This window comes from Macaca nemestrina, chromosome 17, assembly GCF_043159975.1.
Source record: "Macaca nemestrina isolate mMacNem1 chromosome 17, mMacNem.hap1, whole genome shotgun sequence".
Classification (NCBI taxonomy): domain Eukaryota; kingdom Metazoa; phylum Chordata; class Mammalia; order Primates; family Cercopithecidae; genus Macaca; species Macaca nemestrina.
The window spans coordinates 88,384,893-88,408,224 of record NC_092141.1 but is presented as its reverse complement, the minus strand read 5'-3'; the positions used below and the strand labels follow the sequence as shown (position 1 = coordinate 88,408,224).

Genomic DNA, 23,332 nt, shown 5'->3' with positions numbered 1-23,332 from the left:
GCCCGAGCCAGCTGTGATGGGACGTTTCCAGCCTGTGCAGCAGCTGTGCGTGTCTCTGAGCTGGTTCCTGCTCACCGTGCAGGGGCTGGGTCTGAAAAGAGCTCCAAGTCCCCTCGTATGGGGGGTGGGGAAGACCAGGAGGCCTTTGAGGGACAAACCCTGGGTGAAGGGAGGCCCTGGGCAGGAGCGGGGGTGTGGATGCTGATAAGGGGGTGCAGGGGGGCCCTTCTTCTGTTGGGGAGGGGCTAATGGCCCAGGGGAAGGGGGGTATGGCAGGAGGTTGTGCTGGGGAACTAGAGCCGTAGGGAAAAGGTCAACCTCCTGGGCGAGGCTTTCTCACAGTGGGGGTGCAGGGGCATGGTCTGGGGTCCAGAGGTGATTTAGTTGTGGATTCCATGGCTAAAAATGAAGTCCAGTGGGGACGGCCAATGAGGAAAATCTGAAGAGGGCACTGCTGTGGGAGAGGTCGGCGGAGGCTGTCACGGAGCTCCCTGCCCCATGGTCACGGGCTTCGGCTGCCCCGGTCTGGGCTTCAGCCGGCCCAGGTGGCAAGTCCCAGGTGTAGCCAATGGAGCCTCAGCTGGCAGGGAGCTGGCTAGGAGATTAGGCGGGTCACTTGGGACCCTGGTGCCTGAGACGGGGAGGATGATACCTGCCCCTGTAGTCACAGGGGAAAATAAATGTGACCCTCAAGGAAACCACCATTTTCGAAAATGCCCTGGGACATGGGAAATGCTGTGGAAAATCACAGCCGGTCTGCAAGTCAGGGCCGTCTCTGCAGTTCAGACGGACGCTATTAACCCTGATAACAGGTGAACAGCGCGCCTGCGTCAGCTGCAAATTAGACGCAGCTTTATCGCTTTCGGTAATGCCGGTGAAAGTGACAGAAGCCTCCTGAGGAGGCCTGGTTATCGCTGGTGGCCCATGTCCTCATTGCCGCTCAGCCCAGTTTCCCCCGAGTGCCCTCTGTCCTGGGTGTGAGGGCTCGGGCAGCCTCATGAGTCTGACAGGGACGCTCCCCTCCCCTGCCACTTGATGCCGTTCCTGCGTCGTCCTCCTCTGACGCCTCTCCTGTTTTCCCGTCTGCACGTGTGTGTCTTCTACTCCGGGAGTGTTCTGGATTATTCATAACAGACTCAGGGTCACCAGAGAGTAGAGTTGGGTCAGGAGGAGAGCTCAGTGTTGGCTTGTGCCTCTCCCCAGGAAGGTCTGGTGTGTGTGCGTGTGTGTGTGCGTGCGCATGTATATTTGCATGCATGTACTTGTGCTTATGTGCACATATGTGCATAAGCACTGTGTGGTGTGTGCCACTGAGTGTGTGTGCATGTGCACAGAGGCACGAGTGCACATGCAATCATGCTTGCACATACATGGACATACATGTGTGCAGTGTGCATGTGTGCTGTGTGCATGACATGCACATCTTGTGAGCCTGTGTGCACAGATGTGTTCACGCACATGTATGTGCATGTGTGTGTATGTCAAGAGGGAAAACAGCCTAGACCTCCTGGAAACCTCTCAAAATCCTGAGTCTACCCCCTGCCAGACACCAGTCATGGTCACTGCCGATTGGATGGAGCCCTTAGGGGAGGTTACGGGACATCTGGGCAAAGGCAAGAAGAGATGAAATCACAGTGAGATTTACAGCACGTTACCTGTTTTTATTAAAAATCAATGACACAACAGAGCGATTTCGCTCTATCTTACTTAAACTATATCCACTGCATGAGTGTCAGGAGGGTGGGGGAGGGGCCCCGGGGAGGGGGGTGCTGCTCTGCAAGCAGCCTCTCTCCCCCTCCATAAAGCCCCCAGCTCATCTCAGCCCCATCAGAGCTGGGATTTACGGCCAGGCCTGCCGACAGCTTGCTGCGTGCCTCTCTCGGTTTTATTCCTGCTATTTATCACACCGGGCCCTGCTCAGCGCCAGAGGGACAGTTAATCAGGGCAGACTTTCTACCTCGTCATCCCGGGATTCTGCCGGGAGAAAATGTGAACCGTAAAATTAAAATCATGGGAACTGGGGAATTTGTAAAGAAGCTGATAGTTTCGGGAGGAGGGAAAAAGGGAGATTTCCCCAGCTTCCTGCCCCACGTATGGACAGACCAAAATATTGAGCTTCAGGGACTTCACACCCAGAACTCATTTTCTCTTACTGCCGTGCCGTGGACCAGTTCTGAGGCGATGACTTCCAGATTTCATCCCTCCCCTCTGCTCCTGCTCGGGGCACCCCTCCCTTCTAGAGGAAATACAGGTGATGGTCATGGCTGAGAAGCCAGGCAAAGCGGGTGAGTGCCCTGGGGAACTGACGAGGCCTGACCTAGTCTGATTGTAGGCACAGCCCCTGCTGGCCCCTGGGGAGACCCCCAGCCAGCCCCTAACTTCACCTATGTGGTACTGGGCCAGGCTTTCCTAGAGGGGAGAGGAGACAGGGAGTGACCCCAGAGAACAGAGGCCGCGGCTGTGCAGCCTGGCTGCCCCGCTTTCGCGGGGGCGAATGTTCAAGATCCAGGAGAGCCAGATCAGCATGTAGAGATCGGAGAAAGCAGAGCCATGGACCTGGGAGCTGAGAGCCGTATGCTGGGGGCTGAAGCTCATCATTTGATCTTGGAGAGGAAGGAAGAGAGTAGTTTACAGATCTTTCTCGATCCTCCCATGAAAACACGGTGGGTTTTGCTTCATGTTTACTTTTACTATCATGGAGGAGCTGGATGGACTGAGCACAAGGGAGGTGGGATACACAGAATTCAGTGCTAGTACTGGGCCTGCAGGGTTACAACCTGTGCTCAGGGGCCAGAGCAGGGAGAGCTGCCAGGGACCCTGGCCAGCAGCACCGAAGGTGGTTTTCTTTTCAACAACATGAAGGTCACTGCAGCTGCATTTAGAGCCCTGGTGGTGATGTGTGTGTGTGTGTGTGCTTGTGCATCTGTGTGTGTGCATGTATACAAGTGTGCATGTACATGTATGCAAGTGTGCTTGTGTATAACTGTGTGCATGGCTGTGTGTGTGCATGCCTGTGTGTGTGCATGCCTGTGTGTGTGCATGGCTGTGTGTGCATGCCTGTGTGTGCATGCCTGTGTGTGCATGCCTGTGTGTGCATGCCTGTGTGTGCATGGTGTGCTTGTGCCCCTCTGCATATGCAAGTACCTGTGTATGCATGTGTGTGTGTGTACATGAGTATATGTGTGTGGCATGTGCCTCTCCAGGTCTGCTCATGAAGAAGGGAAGGGCGTGTGTGTCAGACACTAGAACAAATGGTTTTCCAGATTCCCAAAGGGCAGAGCATTCTGGCAGGAGCCAGATGCCTTCTGGAAATATCCTACAGCAGGTGACGCAGGTTTCAGGACCAAGCCCTCACGCCAGCCTGGGGTGGGAAGTCTGGGGAGCCTGGCATTTGGGAATGGGATTTCCTGACTCTGGGGTGCTCAGGAGACTCCTGAAGACCAGCCCTCCATGATCTCAGAGCCTGGAGTGGGGCCGGTGTCAGAGAGTGGCAGTGGTGGTGACAGGCGGCTCCACTCAGAGATGCTATGGGCTTTCCTCTACCTCCCCGGGCTCATTATTTTTTGAGTCATCTCTTCAAGATTCTGGAGGAGCTCCAGGAGGAGGGGGTGGACTGAGGGACCAGCCTCCCCAGCCAGAGCTTGGAATGGACAATATTTGCATGGGCAGCTGTCAGCCAGGGCCAGCCGGCAGCAATGGAGGCACCAGCCAACCTCTGGCAGCCCCAGACCCCAGGGGGTTCCTGGAGAGGGGGGGCCCCACAGGCCTGGCAATGAGGTTAGCATGGGGAATCCAGAGGGCAGAAAGCAGAGGCTCAAAGGCAGACCCCAGAGACCCTCCTGAGCACCCAAAGGTCCCTGTTGGAGAAGGGAATCAGGGCGGCCTGTAGGCTGATTGAAATTATTCAGCCTCAATTGAGACTCCACTGTCTGGGCCCCCATCTCTAACAGACAGAGTGCCTCCTGGGGCAGAATATGGTGGCTCTGGCCACAGCACCCCCTCCTCCTGCCCCTGGCTCCCCGGAGAGGTCAAAGCATCACCAGGGGCCAAGGGGAAGGGGTGGGTGGCAGTTGTTTGTCCAAAAGGAATCCTGGGCTCCCTGGCTCTGAGGCTGGTGAGGTCCCAGTGCCTTGGGCCTCAGATCCTGTGTAGAGACAGGGCTGTGTTGGAATCGGCTGTGGCAGCCTGTGGACAGCTGCCCGTGGGAAACACTCGGGGTCTGAGCTTTCTTCCTTCTTCCCCCTTTAAAGCATAATCAGGCGCCTTTGTTCCAGGGCTTAGATGGGAGCTCCCTGGCCTCCTAATCCTCTGGTCCCTCCAGGCCCAGGCACGTACTGCTGCCTGCCTCCCGTCCCCACACGGATCTATCTGGCTGTCGCTCCTCCATGTGCTCCTGGTGGCCTGCAGGCTCACCTCCTCCCTGGTGTCCCGGGCTCTGCCAGCTCTCCAGCTGCCCTCCAGCCCAGTCCCACCACATGGGGCTGGACTTTCAGGCTGCCCTCTGTTACCAGGCCTTGGTACCTCTACGTGGCCTCCACTTCAACCCTACTTATGCTTAGGTGCACCCAGGGCCATGCCCCTCTGCCTAGCTGCACCCAGGTATGTGCACACACACGCATGTGCATTTTGGAATGACCTTCCCCTGCCCTAGTCTGTTACCCAGCACTGCCTTAGAGCAGCTGCCAATGGAGCTGCCTGCCCTGCCCAAGCCGGGCATCTTGTGGGCAGCCGCATGTCCCGTATGTTTGCACAGTGCCTGCCCACGGCAGATGCCCAGTGGCTGCCTACCTGGGGTGTTTGCTGACACTCTTCTAGAACCGCGCTCTGTGGTGTGGACCCAGCAGCATGAAGAATCCACACACGGGCCTGGGGAAGTAAAAGGCTCCCTCTGCTCTTTCACAGGTTGCAGGTCTCTGGGGAGGGCATGGGGGCGGCGAAAACAGCTGCAGGGAGCGTCCGAGATCCCAGTGCCGCTTCCGTGGATTTGGAATGCAGTCTGTGATTCCACTGTTGCTGTAGGTTTACCTTCCCAATTATGTTTGGCTTAGAACAATGTTAAAATTGCTTTGCATTCCCTGAGCACACAGAGCTGGAGTGTGGGAGGAGGTGGCCGGGGATGTGCAAGGTGGCTGGGAGACGTCGGGGACTGGAAGGCTGTTGTGGATAAACCACACACCACTGATGAAAAGAACCAGCTACATGGAGACACCCTGTGAACTAACAAGTGCAAGCGAATGTGATGCCAGCACCTGGCCATCAAAGGGGCATGGTGACAGGGCTCGAGGGCCCAGGAGCCCGGAGGCCAACATTTGTCAGTGCCTGCCAGACGCCAGGCTCCATGGCAGGGATTTCCTCCTGTCAACGCGTTCACCCCTAAACACCCTGGAGGAGGTGGGGACTGTGCTCGTTCTCCCTTTCCAGAGAGGTAAAGCTGGGTACAGAGATGGGGTTGGAGCGTAGGCTCAGGAACCAGGTTCAAGGGGTGCCACACAGCGACAGATCCTGCGTGGGGACAAAACTGCGTTGGAATCAGCTCTGGCAGCCTGTGGACAGCCACATGTGGGGGACACTCAGGGCGTGAGCTTTCATCCTTCTGCCCACTTTAAAGTGTAGGCAGGCACCTTTATTCTGTGGCAGGCCTGGATCCTGGCTCCAGAGCCTACGCTCCAACCTCCATGTGGTGCCGTTCCACGGGACAGAGACTCCAAACCGAGAAACAGCTTCTGCCGGTGACCAGCAGGCAGGCCAGAGGCACAGGGCGGAACTCACTGTCCCCCCTGTGGAGGTGGGGGACGGACACGCTGGCACCAGGATGCACCCAACAGAGTCAGATATTGGGGTCCCAGATTGAAGAAAAAGGGGAAGGCTTTGGGCGGCCACAAAAAGCAGGTCTTTTTGTTTTGCAGAGAAGAAACTTGTACTTTTCGTGATGTTACCTTCCTTGATATTTTCTTTGCACAGATCCACATGCATTTTGACTTAGAACTTGCATTTTCACCTGCTTGGACAGGAGCCTGCTTGGAGCACAGTCATTCTTTGAGCACTTTCACCCCATTCTCCAGGGTCCCAGCCATGCTCGGCCATCACCTGATTCCCCATAGCCCCAAAGTCCATCTCCAGAGAAAAAGTTCTCTCCCCATCAACGAACCTGAGTAAAACGCGGCTTTCCCTAAAGTTCAGAGTCAGAATTTGAAATACTATGAATTGAATCCTCTCTTTCCTAAGTACGATGCACAATTGTCTGGGCCTCCTTGCTCCCTTGGCTAAATCCCCTATATAAAATCACACAGCTGGGTGCAACTCACCTAGAATGTATTGGGGTTCAAGAGAGGCGTGTTGCCTGAAAGAGAGACGGGGGGGCTTTTATTTCCCACTGTGAAGTGAACACTGGGATTTTTACGCTGTAGGATAAAGAGAATCCCAGCTCGCTTCATGGACTGTAGCCTACCCAGGTGTTTTCAACACTTCCAGACTCCTCCTTCTTGGAAGTTGCGGGCCTGGGTTCTCCAGGTCTTCATCGTGTGTAAGTCAGTTTTTGCTGCGTGACAAACTGCCCCATAAGTCCACGGCTTCAAACGTTTACAGTCGATGCTCATTATCTGAGGATTCTGTATTTGCAAATTCATCTACTTGCTAAAATTTATTTGTGACCCCAAAATCAAGATTATAGGTGCTTTCATAGTCGTTCCTGCACCTGTGCAGAGCAGCAAAAAAACAAATTGCAGTAGCCAGATGCATGTGGTCCCCGATGAGGTCAAACAAGGCCTTCCAGCCTCAGCTCTCATACTACAAAGCGTCCTTCCAGAGACCTGCTTAGTGTGATGTTCTTCACGTTTTTGTGCTTTCCGTTGGGGGGGTTCACTGTTTAAAACGGCGCTGGAGCCTCATGCAGCACAGCTGTTCAGTGTTCCTGAGTGCCAGGAGGCTGTGACGTGTCTGACGGAGAAAATTAGAGGTGCTTCCTCTAGTGGTGTTAGCCGTGAGTTCAATGTTAACAAATCAACAGTGTATATGAAATACAGTGTCTTTAAATAGAAACACCCTTAAAACAAGGTTAGGTACTGACTGACCGATGAAACTTTTGTGACCAGAAGCTTGCAGGAACTTAGCCGTGTATTTCCCCAGGAGCCTTTGGTTTCGTACTGGCTAGTTCCGTGTGGGCAGTGACTTGATAGAACATAACTATGGCAAATGTCAACAAGCAACCACACCTTGCTCGTGGGGTATGCAGGTCAGTGTCGGCTGGGCTGGCCAGGGTGCTGCAGCTGCTTCAAGCTGTGAGCCAGCTGGACATGGCTCAGTCCTGCTCACATGGAATCGGCTGGGTCCAGGGGCAGCAGCTCCCAGGGGAGGTTCTTCTCCCAGCCATGGCAGAGGCCCAAGAGGCCAAGCCCAGCTGCATAAGCACATTCGGAGCCTCTGTGTACCATGTCTGCTCACATTCTGTTGGTCAAAGCCAGCCATCCGGCCAAGCACAATGTCACAGGGTGAAGTGATACACTTGCTTCCGTGGGAGGAGTGCGAAGTCACATGACAGACGTGGAAACAATGCCCCCTCTCCCACACTTAGGTTTTGTATCTGCTTAAAAGACAGAGGTATAGGCAGGATGTCCAAGTCAACTGGCCTAAAACCTGGGTAGCTGGGGTAGGGGTAGGACTGTGGTGAGGGAGCCCCGGCCCAGAGACTAGGGCAGGACCTCTCCGAGGGTGGCTCCGAGAACAGAAGATGCGAGTGGGGTGACTCACGCCATTTTCCTAATGGCACCTGGATGCTCCTGGCCCTGAGTGTCTGAGTGTCCGTGTCTCCTTGCAGAGACGTCTGTGTCCCATTGGCATTGGTGGTGACACAGGCAAGCTTGCCGACCACACCAACACCAGCAGAATGAAGATGTAACCTGGAGTCTGTGCCGGGAGAGGGAGAGAAAATGAGACTAGTTAATTAATGCTGGGGTTGGGGGAGCAAGAGAAGAGGGAGGGGAGCGACTGGATTCTAAACGTTTTACTTAAGGACATCTTTCATGCTCTCACCAAGTTAAGTGTAAAGCACCGATCTTCAGGGACCCAGACTCGTGAGCTGTGGCGCTCGTCCTACAGACCCACTTGTTTGACTAAGAAAAGGAGCTTGCAGAATTTCTAGGATCATTCCAATTACGTTGTCTCCTTTTTTGAAAGCTTGTACCACATTGGCTCTTTTTTTTTTCCCCCCTTTGTCTGCCTTAGGGCATCTCCCTGGTTTCTCATCGGTAAATGAACCTGTTCCCTTCACATCTGGGACACAGGGCCTTTGATACCAGTGTGCGTGAGAAGGAGGGAAGAATAATTAACTAATAATTGTCCTTTGTTTCCACTTCAAACAAATGAGACAGATTTTTTTTAACGAAACAGGTTGCACACAAATAAAAGGCTGCTAGTGACCATTGGTTAGTGAACACGAGTTTCCAGGGGGCATTTCCAGACATCCCACCAACCCAGGTGACTGATGTGGGTACGGTTAGCTCCTCTATGAGCCAAGCTGGCTTTGGCAGCCTGGCCCAAGAAGTGAAGCTCCATGGAGATGCTTGTTTCTATGAAAAAATCTTTTAAAAGACTCTCCTAGCAATCCCACTTCTGGGTATACACCCAAAAGGGTTGGAAGCAGGGTATGGACGAGATATGTGCACACTCCAATTCATAGCAGTGTTATTCACAAGAGCCAAGAGGTGGAAAACCCAAGTGTCCAGCCACAGATGTATGGAGAAACCAAATGAGGTCTGTCTGTGCCAGAGAATATTACTCAGCCTTGAAAAGGAAGGAAATCCTGACACAGAATATACAGCGTGAATGAAGCCGGAAAACATGATGCCTCCGTGAGAGAAGCCAGAGCCAAAAACACCAGCACCGTGTGACTTAGACGAGGTCCCTAGAACGGTTGCATTCATAGAGACAGAAATTATATCAGTGGTTACCAGGGCCTGAGAGAGGGGGATTGGGCAATTAGTGTTTAATGAGGACAACATTTCAGTTTGGGAAGATAAAAGCATTCTGGAGATGGAAGGTGGTGATGGCTGGACAGCAAGGCAAATGTTCCGAATGTCACTGACTGTGCACTTAAGATAGTAATGGTTCAGAGATATGTTTGCTGAGTTGATGAAAATGTGGGCCAGGCGCCATGGCTCATGCCTATAATCCCAGCACTTTGGGAGGCTGAGGCAGGAGGATCACCTGAGGTCAGGAGTTCGAGACCAGCCTGGCCAACATGGTGAAACGCTGTTTCTACTAAAAATACAAAAATTAGCCAGGCATGGTGGCGGGCGCCTGTAATCTCAGCTACTTAGGAGGCTGAGGCAGGAGAATTGCTTGAACCGGGGAGGCGGAGGTTACAGTGAGCTGAGATCGCACCACTGCACTCCAGCCTGGGTGGCAGAGTGAGACTCCATCTCAAAAAATAAAAATAAAAATAAAAATAAAATAAATAAATAAAATATTAGCCAGGCATGGTGGGGGGTGCCTGTAATCTCAGCTACTTAGGAGGCTGAGGCAGGAGAATTGCTTGAACCCGGGAGGTGGAGGTTGCAGTGAGTCGAGATTGTACCATTGTACTCCAGCCTGGGGGACAAGAGTGAAACTCTGTCTCTAAACAAGAAAATGTGGCCAGAGGCTCTTGGGAACCTAACTGTGCATTTCCCCTAGGAACGATGGTTCAGTATTTGTAAAGTCAGTGTCTGAGAGGTCTTTATGGACCATAACCACTGCAGTGAGAATAGACCGCGTGTTTAATGTTTCCATTTCATGCCTTCGTGTTCCTCAGCTGGGCCCTGGATTCCCCGATCCTTTTCATGTGCAATACCCATGATCACGGATCAGGCTTGACTTCATGTTTTTAGACTTAACTGTAAAGAATGATTCTCTGGTTTGATCTGGGAAATTTGAAGTTGTTCTTCTGGCCACAAAGATCAATGAATTTCCAATTTTCGGCACCTATCAGACATGCCTTCTGGTGAAATTGATGTCCACAGGCAGCAATCCGAACGTGGGGCTCTGAGCATGTCTGTTTTTACTTCATGCCCAGTGATCTTATGAGAGTCTGTTGGCAGATGAGAAATAATATTTGTTGAGCACAGGGCGGGTGTGGTGGCTCACGCCTGTAATCCCAGCACTTTGGGAGGCCAAGGCAGGTGGATCATCTGAGGTCAGGAGTTTGACACCAACCTGGCCAACATGGCAAAACCCCGTCTCTACTAAAAATACAAAAATTAGCTGGGTGTGGTGCTGCACACCTGTAATCCCAGCAACTCAGGAGGCTGAGCCAGGAGAATTGCTTGAACCCGGGAGGCGGTGGTTGCAGTGAGCTGAGATGGCGCCACTGTACTCCGTCTGGGTGACAGAGCGAGACTCTGTCTCAAACAATAATAATAATATTTGTCAAGCACAGTATAAAGCACATACTATTTATACTTTAGAAACAAAAGTACTTTCAAAATCGTCTTTGATACTGAAATCACCTTTCTGATTAAGAGACCCCTAAAAGGACAGTTAAATGAACTATAGTTTGGGAAGCCTCCTTAACCATAGGCAGGGGTTTTCCATTTGCTGATATGTTGAAGGATTTTTAGGCATGTTATGTTTGAGTCTATTTTCTACTTTTTTTCTTACCTGCTTTTTTTTTTTTTGAAGATGTTTTAGATAGTTCACTCTCCTAAGAATTTTTCTTGCTATTATAAAAACAATGGCTCTCGCGGCGACTGGGCTATTGTTGAAATCAAACACCTTCCCTCTGAAGTCGTCTTCAAAGCGACGGCTGGCTGGCCCCCGCAGTCTGAGTGCAACGCTGGGGGAAATCACTCAATCCTAGAGCTGGGTTGGTGCGCTGATGTCTCCAGGGGGCGAGGTGAAGCACCAGGCTCCCGCCCCTCGCCTCGGCAGCCCCCTGCCTGGACTCTCTGATGTGCTGGGGCCTTGCATCCTTTGTCCTCCCACCCACTTTCCTTTCTGGATTCGCAGAGGTCAAGGACTCCCAGGCCAAAGTCAGGTCCTCATGCACAGGCTCCGAGTTGAGCAGAATCACGAATTTGTGCAACAAAGGCTGCAAGCCCTCCCCTTCCTCCCAAAAGAAGAGCAAATGTAGGGATGCTGGACTCTGGAGCCCAACGCAGCTGGCGTCAGATCCTGGATCTCACTCAGGAAGCGTGTGGCCCCGACAAGTCATTGATTCTCTTGGCCTCGGTTTTGTCTTCTGTAAAATGGAGCTCCTAGTTTCCGGTAGCAGGACTGTTGGAATTAGAGTCAGCATCTCAACTGCCCCAGATGTGACCTCAGGCCTGCTCAGGCTCCCCTGGGCTCCCCAGGTGCCCCATTGAGGACCCAACCTTGGCAGCTGCAGGCAGCCGGCACCACACTGAGCTTCTTAGTGAGGGTGCCACCCCTGGGACCGAGTGAGAGGCGACCGTAAATACAGACCCTGGCCTGGTCCACGGCGTGGTCTCCCTCCTCCTGCCCAGCCTGCTGGACTCACTCTCTGCCTGTGTCTCTTCTGCCTGTTACCTGCTGCCACCCCACCTTGCCAGTCCCCGTTTGGGGTCTTCAAGCGTTTCTTCTTCCGGTTTCCTCCTCTGTTCCTCTCCCATATGGGCAAGGATGGGACTCGTGACCATCCCAGGGCCCCTCAGGGTGGACGAGGCGTGCATGTCTGTGTGGATGTGTGGGCGCTGGCCGCTGCCGCTCCTCACAGAGGGTCAAGGATGCCCTTCCAAGGCCTCGCCCAGCTCTGTGCTGGTGTCTCTGAAGAGGCTGCAGGGAGCATGCTCCACAGCCGTGTGTGAGCGTGTGTGCCTCTGCACACGTGTGCACAGCACGTGGACCTGGGACTGCTTTGGCAGAGGTGCTGTTGGCATCAACAGCAGCAGGAGAGGGTCTGGGTAGGGGAGAATCTCAAAGGGGAAGAGTCTCTCTGGGGGAGTCACTGGCAGGAGAAGAGTCGGTGAGGGAAGCACTGGAAGGGGGACCCAGAGTGAAGAGGGAGCCAGCTGGGAACTTTGGCCATGGAGCAAGGGCAAGCTCCAACATACTGTGCAAATACTCCATGACTTGACTTATACAAGGTCTCTAGAATAGTTAAATTCATACAGACAGAAATTAGACCGATGGTTACCCATCAGTAACCCACTGCTAGTTCTGAGAAGGTGAGCCGGCAGGCAGGGAGTGTCACCTACCCTCAGTCCTGAGCTGGGGAGGGCACAGGCCCCATCCTGCTGGGGACGTGAGCATCACGGGCACTGCCACCATGGCTCCCACCAGTGAGGGTGTGGATGTGGGTGTCAGTGAAATCAGAGCAGACTGTATCTCTGCCACCCGAGGCTGTCAGAGGCTTTTTGTGGGTGCGGCTCAGGGAACCAGAGGAAAGCAGGAAAGCCCATGGGTCACCTGTGGGTTGGCGTGGCTGTGGTGATGCTCAGGGGACAGCAGCCCCATGTTAGGGACAAGTGGAAAGTTAAGAACAGCCTAAGAGGGCTCCAGGTCCCATCAATGGAGCTGGCTCTGCCCTGATGCCATGTCCCTGGACTTGTTCCTGGATCCAAAGGTTGGGTGGGGGCAGACACAGGTGGAGAGTGGCTCCCAGACCAGGGTGGGTCTGCAGGAGGCCACCCTGCCCTGTGCACTCCCCCATGGCACCTGCCCTCCCTCACCTCCCCTCACTGTAGGGTGTCCAGGGGAACTGTGACTTCAGGGTGTGACTGTGGAGACAGGAGGGTTTGTGCTGGTGCCACACCCAGGAGCCACCTACAGTGGACCAGGCACCTTCAAGGGACAGAGAGGGAGGGAACGAGGACAGCGAGGATATTGCTGCAGACAGAGTCTGTCTTGACACAGTGGCTGCCTTGTGGGCCCATTTCTTCAGGCTGAGTGTGGGGTGACCTGGACATTCAGTTGTATAGGAGGAGGGACTGTGGGGATGCCATGGCTTTGTGGTGGCCACATCAGGTGAAGTGCTAGCCGTAATCAGCAGGCCCAGCTCCATCTGCTGGGGACACCGGGCCCAGTCGACAGCTGCTTTGGAAAAGAAGTGGCCAGGAGGCAAAGCATCCTCAGGGAAGTGTGTACATGTGCGCACACCTGTGCGTGTGTTTGTACACATGTTCATGCATGCACATGTACATATGTACATGTATGTTCACGTGTGCACACCTGTGCCTGTTGCGAATATGTGTGTACGCATGTGTCCGTGTGCAGGTGGGGTCTGTTGGATGGTGTGAGTGGATGTGCCCATGAGGAGCCTCTGCCTTCTCTGCTCATTGCGCTTCCTGTCTCAGGATGTTTCCCCAACAGGGTCCTTTTTCGGGGCTCTTAGCTGTGTCCTAACAAGAGTCTCCACAGTTAAGAGTGAGAAACGGCCGGGCGCGGTGGCTCACGCCTGTAATCCCAGCACTTTGAGAGGCCGAGACGGGCGGATCACGAGGTCAGGAGATCGAGATTATCCTGGCTAACAGAAATGTTACTGGTTGTTACATCGAGACCATCCTGGCTAACAGTGAAACCCTGTCTCTACTAAAAATACAAAAACAAACAAACAAACAAAAATCTGGCCGGGCTTAGTGGCGGGCGCCTGTAGTCCCAGCTACTCGGGAGGTAGTCCCAGCTACTCGGGAGGCTGAGGCAGGAGAATGGCATGAACCCGGGAGGCGGAGCTTGCAGTGAGCCGAGATGGCGCCACTGCACTCCAGCCTGGGTCACAGAGCCAGACTCTGTCTCAAAAAAAAAAAAAAAAAAAAAAAAAGAGTGAGAAACGCTGTTAAGGAAGGTGCGGTGGGCTCCGCCCACACTTTCTCGGTGCCTTCAATGGGACCGTGCTCATCAGGAGCATCCACGAGGCAAAATCGCTGGCTGGGTTCCCATGCATATCCGGCCCCACAGCTGCCCTGGTTTGCGGGAAATATCGCAGGACCAGTGTTGCACAGAGCAGGCACAGCCTGGGAAATCCCCTGCAGTCGCCCCTCGGAGACGGGTGCTTCCCGCCAGCCCACCCGTGTGGGGACCTTTCTGTCAACAGGGTCAAAGGATGTCTCCCCACACCTGAGAGCCTCAGCCGCTCTGTTCCCCAGAGCAGGGTCCCTTAGATGGTGCCAGGTGAGGCGGAATGGAGACTCTCCAGCTGCATTGCTTTCCTGGACACATTGGGATCCAGATTCTGAGCAGACCCATCTGGGCAGGGGCCTCAGTCCGCATCTCTTACCAGCTAAAGGGGAGGCACAGCTGCTGCTCCGAGCACCATACCTGGAGAACTGAGGACATGGAGAGCTTCGGGAGGGGCGGTAACTGAGGGTCTGCAGGTCGTTAGAGCCAGTTCCCTGCTTCTGTAGATAAATAAACTAAGAAAAGGGACTCCGGGGCCGAGCGTGGTGGCTCACACCTGTAATCCTAGCAATTTGGGAGGCTGAGGTGGGTGGATTACCTGAGGTCAGGAGTTTGAGACCAGCCTGGCCAACATGATGAAACCCCATCGATACGAAAAATACAAAATTACCCGGGCATGGCGGCGCATGCCTGTAATCCCAGCTACTTGGGAGGCTGAGGCAGGAGAATTCCTTGAACCTGGGAGGTGGAGGTTCCAGTGAGCCAGGATCACATCACTGCACTCCAGCCTGGGCAACAAGAGTGAAACTCTGTCTCAAAGCAAAAAAAAAAAAAAAAAAAAAAACAAATAAACAAAAAAAAGGAGACCCTGAAGTAAACAGGGATGTGCTGTCCCCTCCAAAATTTGGAAATGAGGTGGGGTGTGGATAAGTAAGTCAAGCTGTGGGCCAGGGCAGTTCTGGGGTTCACACCGAGGCTTCATCAGTTCACTTTTGGGCTCCAGTCCTCTCACCGGTAAAACAGGGATGACAGGTGCCTGCCCCATCAGTGGAAACAGTCTTATGGGAACCACAGAGCGCTGTGTCGCGAGTGCTCCCGGCCGGCCGGACATCGGCCCTTCGTTGTTGTGACCTCTCAGGGATACCAGTTTAGAATGTGGGTTGTTCCCCGGCCCCTGAGGTTTTATTTACTGTTTGAGCAAGAAAGACACGGCGCGTTCGTGAGAACACCTCCTCTCCCAGCCCCGGCAGCAGTCATCCTCAACTGGCTGCCTCCCCTCTGGGCCCTGCCTGCAGGGCACAAGTGTGACAAGGGACTGGGATGCTGCCCGGAAGGTGGGCCCCACGACTTGGCCCTGAAAGTCCTCACACCCCAGCCAGCCCTTCTGCTCCTCTCCTCAAATCCGGCCCACCAGCGCCCGTGCCCCCAGACTCACTCTTGCCAAAAGCCGCCGGTTCTGCTTGTGGGCTGTGTCTCCCTCTCCTCCCCGGCTCCAGGCCATGAGTCCCGCAGCCTTGCTCTCTCCTCCTCCCCACTCTCCATGATTCCTTCAGCATCACAGTGGTCACCGTGTCTGTCTTCCCACTGCAGCGAGAACCCTTGCTTCGCACCGCCTGCCCAGGCACAGGCCTGGTGCCCGCCCCTCTTTGCAGCAAGATCCCTGGAGGGGGTCTCCGCCCTCACCATTCCTGGTCCTCTCCTCCCCCCATCCTCTCCTCCCACCCTCCCCATCTCCACTGGAACTGTCCAGTGGTCCAGTGTCTTTTGGAAACCCCTGGGCCCCCCCGTCTCCCGCTCTGTCCCTTCACTGCTCCCTCTGCTCTTGCCGCCTTCTAAGTCAGGATTCGTGGCCCTCCTGTCTTCTCCCCCTTCCTTGCTCTGTCCATCCCATGGCTGTGAGCACTGCCCTAAGGTTGATCCCAAGTGCACAGCTCAGCAGGATCTACCTTGGAAACTCCCTCTTTATTTACCCCGTGGCCCCTGCTGTGTCCTGTTGGGTCTCACGGATACCTCAGGCTTTGCCCCTCGGAAGGAAGTGAGGATCTTTTAGGGCACCATCCTTGGCAGCTGTGGATACGGCTCCAGTCCGGGTGGGGGGTGCCTCCTTCTCCTGGGGAGTGCAGTGCTGCCTGGGGAGGGAGTCACGTGGTAACCAAGAAGGCTGTTGGGGCCCCAGGGGGTTGACTCCATGCTCAGCTACACACTGTGGGTTCCCAGTGAACACTGGGGCCACACAAGCCCCCCTGGGGCCTCCCCACTGCAGGGCGTTCCTGGCGAGGGGACTTGCTCAGGGCAGTCAGAGGGAGCTGAGGCCTCAGGGATGAGAACCAGCCAGGACAGAGTTAGGCCTGGACGAGGGTGCTCCAGAAAGAGGGGTTTGCAGGGTACAGTGGCCTGGGCAGAAGGATCTGGGAATATTCTAGAAGCTGACAGAGACCCATGCGCCTGGAGGGTTAAGTGCAGCGAGGAGGTGAGAGAGGAGGGTGGGGCATGACAGGCCTTGGGTAAGGAGCGCAGATTTTATCTTCCAAAACCAGGAAGCTTCCGGAGGGGTTAGCAGGGCGTGAGTGTCACCTGATACATGTTAAACAGTCAGCCATCGGGGGACAGGGTGGGGCTGGCCCAGGGTGTCAGTGCAGAGCGGAGGCCACAGGGAACTGCGTCTCCCTCTGGGAACTTGCAGACAGTTGACCATGGTGGGGAGGGAATTTGGTGACTAAATGGATAGGGGCTGCCTTCCAGGAGCAGAGATGGGGCGAGTCAGGGGACACCAGCATCCGTCTGGGCAGGCCGGGTTGGAGGATCCCAAGGGATGGCCCCAGGAAGGACATGGGGTGGCAGCTAGAGCTCTGGCCAGGCCTGAGGGGGAAGACTGTGGCTGTTGCTGGCAGGTCCTCCTGAGCCACAGACCTGCCTGAGGCCAGAGGGGAGAGGAGAGCCAGGGCTGGACATAGCCCTTGGAAGCCTGGTTGAGGGGGGCGGGGGTCCTAGTCAAGGAGACCCAGTGGGCACGACCCTGGAGACAGGAGGAAGGCCCAGGCCAGTGGTGCCTCGAGCTGGAGAGAATTTCACAGGAAGAGCATGGCTGGCAGGTGGCAGGGCCCATGGCTGCTGAGAATCGAGAGCTCAGTTTGGGGAGGCGGAGGGACCTTGGGACAGGCTCTGCCAGCCTGGCCGGCTGTTCTTTCCTGCCAAGCCCCAGCTTCACTTCCGGGGGCAGGGGCTCCCTGGTTGTGGACTTCCTTGTCCATCCCCCAGTCAGTGCAGAGGGAGAGATGCTCACCCCCGTGCTCCTGGGATGGGCAGGAGGCCACGCCACCTGTCCTGGGAGAGCCCTTACTGTGTGTTTATTCATCACATAATATACTGCCTAGAGGATTCCGCTCTGCACCTGGGGAGAAGGGTGAACAAGACCCGCCCCTGGCTACAGGGAGCTTCTGCTGTGAGCAGGAGACAGGGAGGCCTGAAGGCCATGCAGCACCCTGGGATGGGGTGAGTGACAGTGCCCACAGAAGGGGCTCCTAACCCTGACTGAGGGGCAGGGAGGTCTCCTTGGATGAAGGGGTGCCTGGGCTAGGGCTGCAGGCTGGCTGGCCCTTGCCAAGAGAGGAGAAGAGGAAGGCATTCCAGGTAGAGGGCACAGTAGCTGCAAAGGCCTCAGGGAGCTGGAGACATGTGGCGTGCTCTGGGTAGCATGGTGATTGAGTGTGCGCCCTGGCCGGGCATCCAGGACGGGGTCACCATGAGCCTCGTGGACAACGGAGAAGTTGCAAGGGCATTTGCTGATGGACAGCCCTGTCCAGCAGCGACTCCACTGGGTTTGTTCCTTGTCTGTTCCTTGAACAAGTATGTATTGAGCCGACCTTGTCTATGGGCACTGAGTGGTCAGAGAGGGGCAGGCATTCCTGGGAAAAAGCAAATGGGATGAAGGGCTGGGAGCTGCATTTGCACAGGGGCAGTGTCCAGCATGGAGAGGCGGCGGTGTTTGAGAACGACGTGTGGGAGATAGTGGAGAATCCCAGGTGCTGGGTACCGGCAGGGCTGGCAGGATGTGACTTCCATTTTAAAGGAATCCCTTTGGCTGCTGTGCTGAGAATAGCTGGGCGGTGGGCACGGAGCAGAGAGACAGCAAACGTCCGGTGGGGGCGGTGGCGCCGGGAGACAGTGGAGGTGGGATTGGGGTCTGTGCGGTGGGATCTGCACAAGCGTTGAAAGCAGAATTGTCCAGGCTTCCTGGTCAATGTGGGCGTGGCGAGGACGGTCAAGGAATCGAGGATGACGCTGAGAACTTGTGCCTGGGAACCTGGAAAGATGCGGCTTCCACGGGGAAGACCACAGGACATGAGGAGGCTGGTTTTGGACACGTGATGCCGAGAGGCCTTTGACAAATCTGGTGGGGGTGAGTAGTTTGGCCACTGGATCCAAGAGTCCGGAGTCTGGAGGGAGACTGGGGCTGAAGGCAGAAAGAGGGGAGGTTGTGGCACATGGGGCACCCGAAGTCCCGTCACAGGGGCCGCCTGTCCCATGCCTATGAGGACTCTTTCTGGCACAGACACCGCCTTCTCCCTGTGACCTCACTTGGCCTTTTCTGTGCACCCCGAGAGAGAGACAGAGACAGAAACACAGAGAGGGAAACTGAGGGAGAGGAAGAGAGAGTGCACATCGCCCTGCTGTCTCGTCCTATAAGGGCATCAATCCCATCCAATGAGGGTCCCTGTGACTTCACTGAACCTTAATAACCTCCTTATAGGCCCCACCTCCAAATACAGCCACGCAGGGGGTTAGGGCTGCAACATATGAAGTTGGAAAGGGTGCACAATTTAGACCATAACAGGTGGTGATGGAGAAGAAAGAGCCAGGGTGCACCCGGCGTTCCCGCTGCTGCGCCTAGGCAGATGGGAGCACTGCCGGGGTGAAGACCCAGCATCCGCCCAGCCTGGCCCTGCCCAGCCTGAGGCTGCTGGACCATGGGCCTTGCCCAGACCGAGTGTCTGCCTGGCAGCTTCCGCAGATGAAGGGGTGCGTAGGGAGCAGGAGGACAGAAGAGGTAGCCTGGGCCAGGAAGCCCTGGGTGAAACACAGCCCAGCCCTCAGCAGCCAGCTCGGGCAGGTGACCCCCTGGGGCTTCCTGGAGGCACCGGCCTGAGCATGAGACCGGCCCTCTGCGCCCTTGGTGGGGAGGGCCAGGCACAGGGAGGCAGCGGGGGTGCTGTGGCAGCACAGGGCGGAGGGAGGGGTTGAACATGTGGGGCAGGGGGTGGGCATCTTGGTCACAGTTGCCAGCGAGGCCACAGGATGATTTACCAGGAAGACGAGGCTGTGCTTCCACTGCCGGGGGCCAGCCCTCCCCGTGTGCCCACCCCAGCTGCTGTCTGCACACAGCTCCCCCTGTCTCCCTCCTGCCGAACCAGAGCAGCTGTCATCAGAGGGCCTTCTCAGGACCTCTCCTCTCCCTCCCCAGCCCACCCCCTTCTCCCCAGGCTCCAAGTCTCGCCTCTCTCAGCCCCTTCAATGCTCTTCTCCCCTCTCTGCCCCTCCCTGGGCGCCTCTGTCTCCCACGAAGCTGGAAGCCAGCAGCCAGCAAGGCCCCATCCTCATCTCGTCTGGGCAGCACGTAGAATTCTGTTGGGAGCTGCTGAGCCCGCGGAACATGGGGCCAGTTGCTGAGGACCAGGCAGCTTGGGGTGGGGCATGGGTACATGGAACCCACGGGCCTCGCGGGCCGCCCTCACGGGGCCTTCCTGCACCTGATCACTTCCTTCCCCTTCTCTCTCTCTGTCCTTCTCCTGAGGCCTCAAGGAGACCTCCCCACCACAGGAGGAGAGAGAATGGCGGCTGCCTCGGCCTCAGGCTTGCCAGGGGCCTGCGTCATCTTGCTTGGTCCTATAGTGACTGCATTGGGTGCGCCCCTGGGGTCCTGCATGCCCTGGTGAGGGGTCCATGTTTCTTGTGTCCTCAACTTCTGAGGCCCCCTCCTGTCACCCACTGCCAGCACAGATCATTTGAGCCTCGCCTCCTGTCCAGGTGAGGCCCTGGGCCCTGTCCCTCCCCACGTGCTTTCTTCAGCGGGAGGGACTGAGAGCTGCTGTCCTGCCAGTGGCTGTGGCCTGTGGGCTCTGGAGAGGCCCCTCGGCTTGGCAGGCAGCCTGGGCCCAGCCTCCTTCCATGTAGAGGGAGCCATCCACTTCGAGCAGCCCCACTTCTGACATCAGCCTCGAGCGCAGAGGCTTCCAGAACCACTTGGAGGCCTGGTCGTTTGCTAGAGGAACTCGGAGGCTGGCAGTCATTGTTTTCATGCTCAGGGTTCATTACGGCGAAAAGACACAGGGTGGAACCAGCCGAGAGAAGCAGCCACGGAGGTTAGGGCACAGAGGCCTGTAGGTTAAGGCACGGAGGCCTGTAGGTTAGGGCACGGAGGCCTGTAGGTTAAGGCACGGAGGCCTGTAGGTTAGGGCGCGGAGGCCTGTAGGTTAGGGCGCGGAGGCCTGTAGGTTAGGGCACGGAGGCCTGTAGGTTAGGGCACGGAGCATCCTGCCCTCTGCCGTGGAGCCAGGACGGTGTCATCTTCCCGGCACTGATGTTTGACAGCACCTGGGGAGGCTCACCCAGCAGGGAAGCCCATCGACCTCCAGGCCTGAGTCTTCACTGGCTTCATCACAGCAGCTTGGGAGGTGTCCATGGCTGACCTGAGTCTCCAGGCCTTCTCACGTCAGCTGATCCCATGAGACCCCAGCCCCCGACATCACATTGTTACTTCCTGGCTAGCCCAAGACCCCAGGTCAGTAAAGACACTCATCAGCAGACCATTCCAGGGCCTTAGACATCCCCTCCTAAAAGCTGAGGGCACGTAGCCTGAGCCCTCCTGTGGCAGGGCGAGACTCCTCATGGCAAGGCCTCTTTCCTCCACCCTCCCCTCGGATGGCCGAGCTCTTGAGGTGCAGAGCAGTGGCTGGGAGGCAAGCAGTTCCCGTGCACTTCCCTCCCCTAGGCCTGCCCTGCCTGCTAACGGTGGTGCCCTGGAGACCCCTGTGAGAACGCGGACCCCTTCTCTTGGGTTGGGGTGGGGGCAGACCTGGGTGCTGGACAGAGCCTGGATGTGGCTGTGGAGGGAGAAGGTCCCAGGGAACTCAAGCAGGCGGGCAGAGGACTCTACCGAGCAGCCCTGGGGCCGCTGACTCACACCTTCCTCCCATGCTCCCCTCGTGGGTGGGCGCGTTCTCATTGGGAGTCCCTGACTTGGTGCTGCACATATGTTCTGAGAAGCTTGTAGATAAACAAGTATTTTTAAAAATGGCAGGAGATTTGAAATGCGCTCAGAAACTTTCCATTTCCACATTAAAGGGAACTTGTGTAAAGTGACTCACCAGCCAATTTGTGTTTTTTAAACATCAGATTTGCCTAAAAGAAGGCACACCTGTTAGCCATCTTTATTTTTTATTTTTTATTTTTTTGAGATGGAGTCTTGCTGTGTTGCCCAGGCAGGAGTGCAGTGGCGTGATCTCAGCTCACTGCAACCTCCACCTCCTGGGTTCAAGCGATTCTCCTGCCTCAGCCTCCTGATTAGCTGGGACTACAGGCACACACCACCATGCCTGGCTAATTTTTTGTATTTTAGTAGAGACGGGGTTTCACCGTGTTGCCCAGGCTGGTCTCAAACTCCTGAGCTGAGGCAATCCGCCTGCCTGGGCCTCCCAAAGTGCTGGGATTACAGGCATGAGCCACCGTGCCCGGCCCCTGTTAACCATCTTATAGCACTCATGAGTCTGCTCGAGGAGAGGATGCCAAGACGCCAGGGCACCCGGAATTCACATGAGCAGCCCTGCCTTTGATTTCATTGGTGCTTTGCGTGTTTCAAAATGCTTTCCCATTTTTCATTGCGTGTGATTTCACACCCACATTGTGAGGGGGACTGCAGGTGGGAGGTGGGTATCACTTCTCCTGTTTAGAGACGAACGTGCTGAGGTCCAGAGATGAAGGGGCTTCCCTGAGATGGCCCTATGTAAAAGTGGCAGAGCTGCAGGCATTTGTGAACCTCGGAGCGCCTGAGTGACTCTGAATTTTGTGTCCACGTGTGTGCACATGCACCCAGGCAACCACCGTGAGCACCGGGTGGTCCTTATTGCCTGCTGTGCACTTCCGAAGCTCCTGTTTGACCTCCTGCATCTGCAGGAAACCTGCCAATACATAGGTCTTGGCAGTGGTGAGGCTTCGGCTCATGTTTGGTGTTCTGGAAACCCCTCTGACAATGGCCATTTTCAGGAGAAAGGTGGGCATGGGAGAGCACAGAGCGGTGGGTGGCATCCCAACATGGGGAGAGGCCTCTCACGGAGAAAAGACATCTCAGCATCTCAAGGGACAGAAGAGCCCTTCCCAGCCACGTAGGCCTGAAACATCCATACACACACGTGTGCACAGGCATGGCTGGGCAGCCCACAGAGGTGAGGAGGGGGTGTGGGGGAAAATGAAGTCATGGATAATTGCTTAGCTGCCGTGAGAATGTTCCCTGCTAATTTACAGCATTAGGAGGACTCAGGATACCACGCTTCCTCCCGAGCTTGGACGATACGGTCCCTCAACACCAGCAGACGCAATTATCCACATTTAACTGAGGGCTTGTAAAATCTATTTGTCTGGCAGAATGTGAGTATAATTGCTATAAATTAAATAAGGATACATTTGTAGCTGGGTGGTGACCCAGTCTGAGCTAGTTCAGAGAAGGGTGCCATCTCCTCAAACCTACCGCCTGGTGCCAGGCTGCATGGGAAGGGGCTGGGTCTTCCGTGCCATGTCCTCCCTCACTTTTTGGGAAGGAATTCCTCTCCCAAACCTCCTTCTTAAGCAGCGGGTCTAAGCAGAGTGGATTTGCCACCCAGACTTGGGAGATGCCAGGGCACTTGGCACAGCCACATCCATCCTTCTCTGTCTTGGTCTTAGTCTGCCACTTCCTGATTTTCTCCCCTGATCTCTTTGCTGAGAAGCATCCCTGAGCTGAGATGCTGGCCTGAGACTTGGCCCACAACTGACCACCCTCACATGTCTGGGCATCTGTGTCTGTGCCTTTCTTCTTGCTCTTGGCCAGAGGTCGCAGGTTCTTGGCTGAAACACACGGCTTTCCCTCTTGGCACGGTTTGGATCCTTCTTTATAAAAGTGCTCAAGGAGATTATCTAGTGGAAGGAAAATTGGGGGCAAGTACCTTTCTTTTGCTGTAGGAAGAACGTGGCCAACTTTTAGCGTGGGAAACGTGTGTGCACGCGTGTGCTTGGGGGGGTGTGCAAGGAGGGAGGACTAGGCAGCTGGATGGAACACGTACATCCTCGCAACTGGAAAAAACATTTTGTCATTGTGGTAAAATATGCATAACATAAAATGTACCATCTTAACCATTTTTAAGTGCACTGTTCAGTGGCATTAAGTACATTCACTTTGTTGTGCGGCCATCACCATCCATCTCAAGAATGTTCTTATCTTTCTAACCTGAAGCTCTGTCCCCAGGAAACACGAACC

General features: G+C 55.4%; 1 protein-coding gene across 18 annotated transcripts in view; it reads left to right on the top strand.

Moving 5' to 3' along the window:
- Positions 1-23,332, top strand: part of LOC105469257 (RNA binding fox-1 homolog 3) — a 524,235-nt gene that overhangs the window by 168,484 nt on the left and 332,419 nt on the right. The window contains exon 1 of one of the 18 annotated variants that reach the window (XM_024788933.2): positions 2,640-2,663. The exons of the other annotated variants lie outside the window; for them this stretch is intronic. Coding sequence (XP_024644701.2) covers positions 2,653-2,663 — 11 coding nt within the window. The 5' untranslated portion in view covers positions 2,640-2,652. Of the gene's footprint in view, positions 1-2,639; positions 2,664-23,332 lie in introns of those variants that run through there. 18 annotated transcript variants of the gene reach the window in all.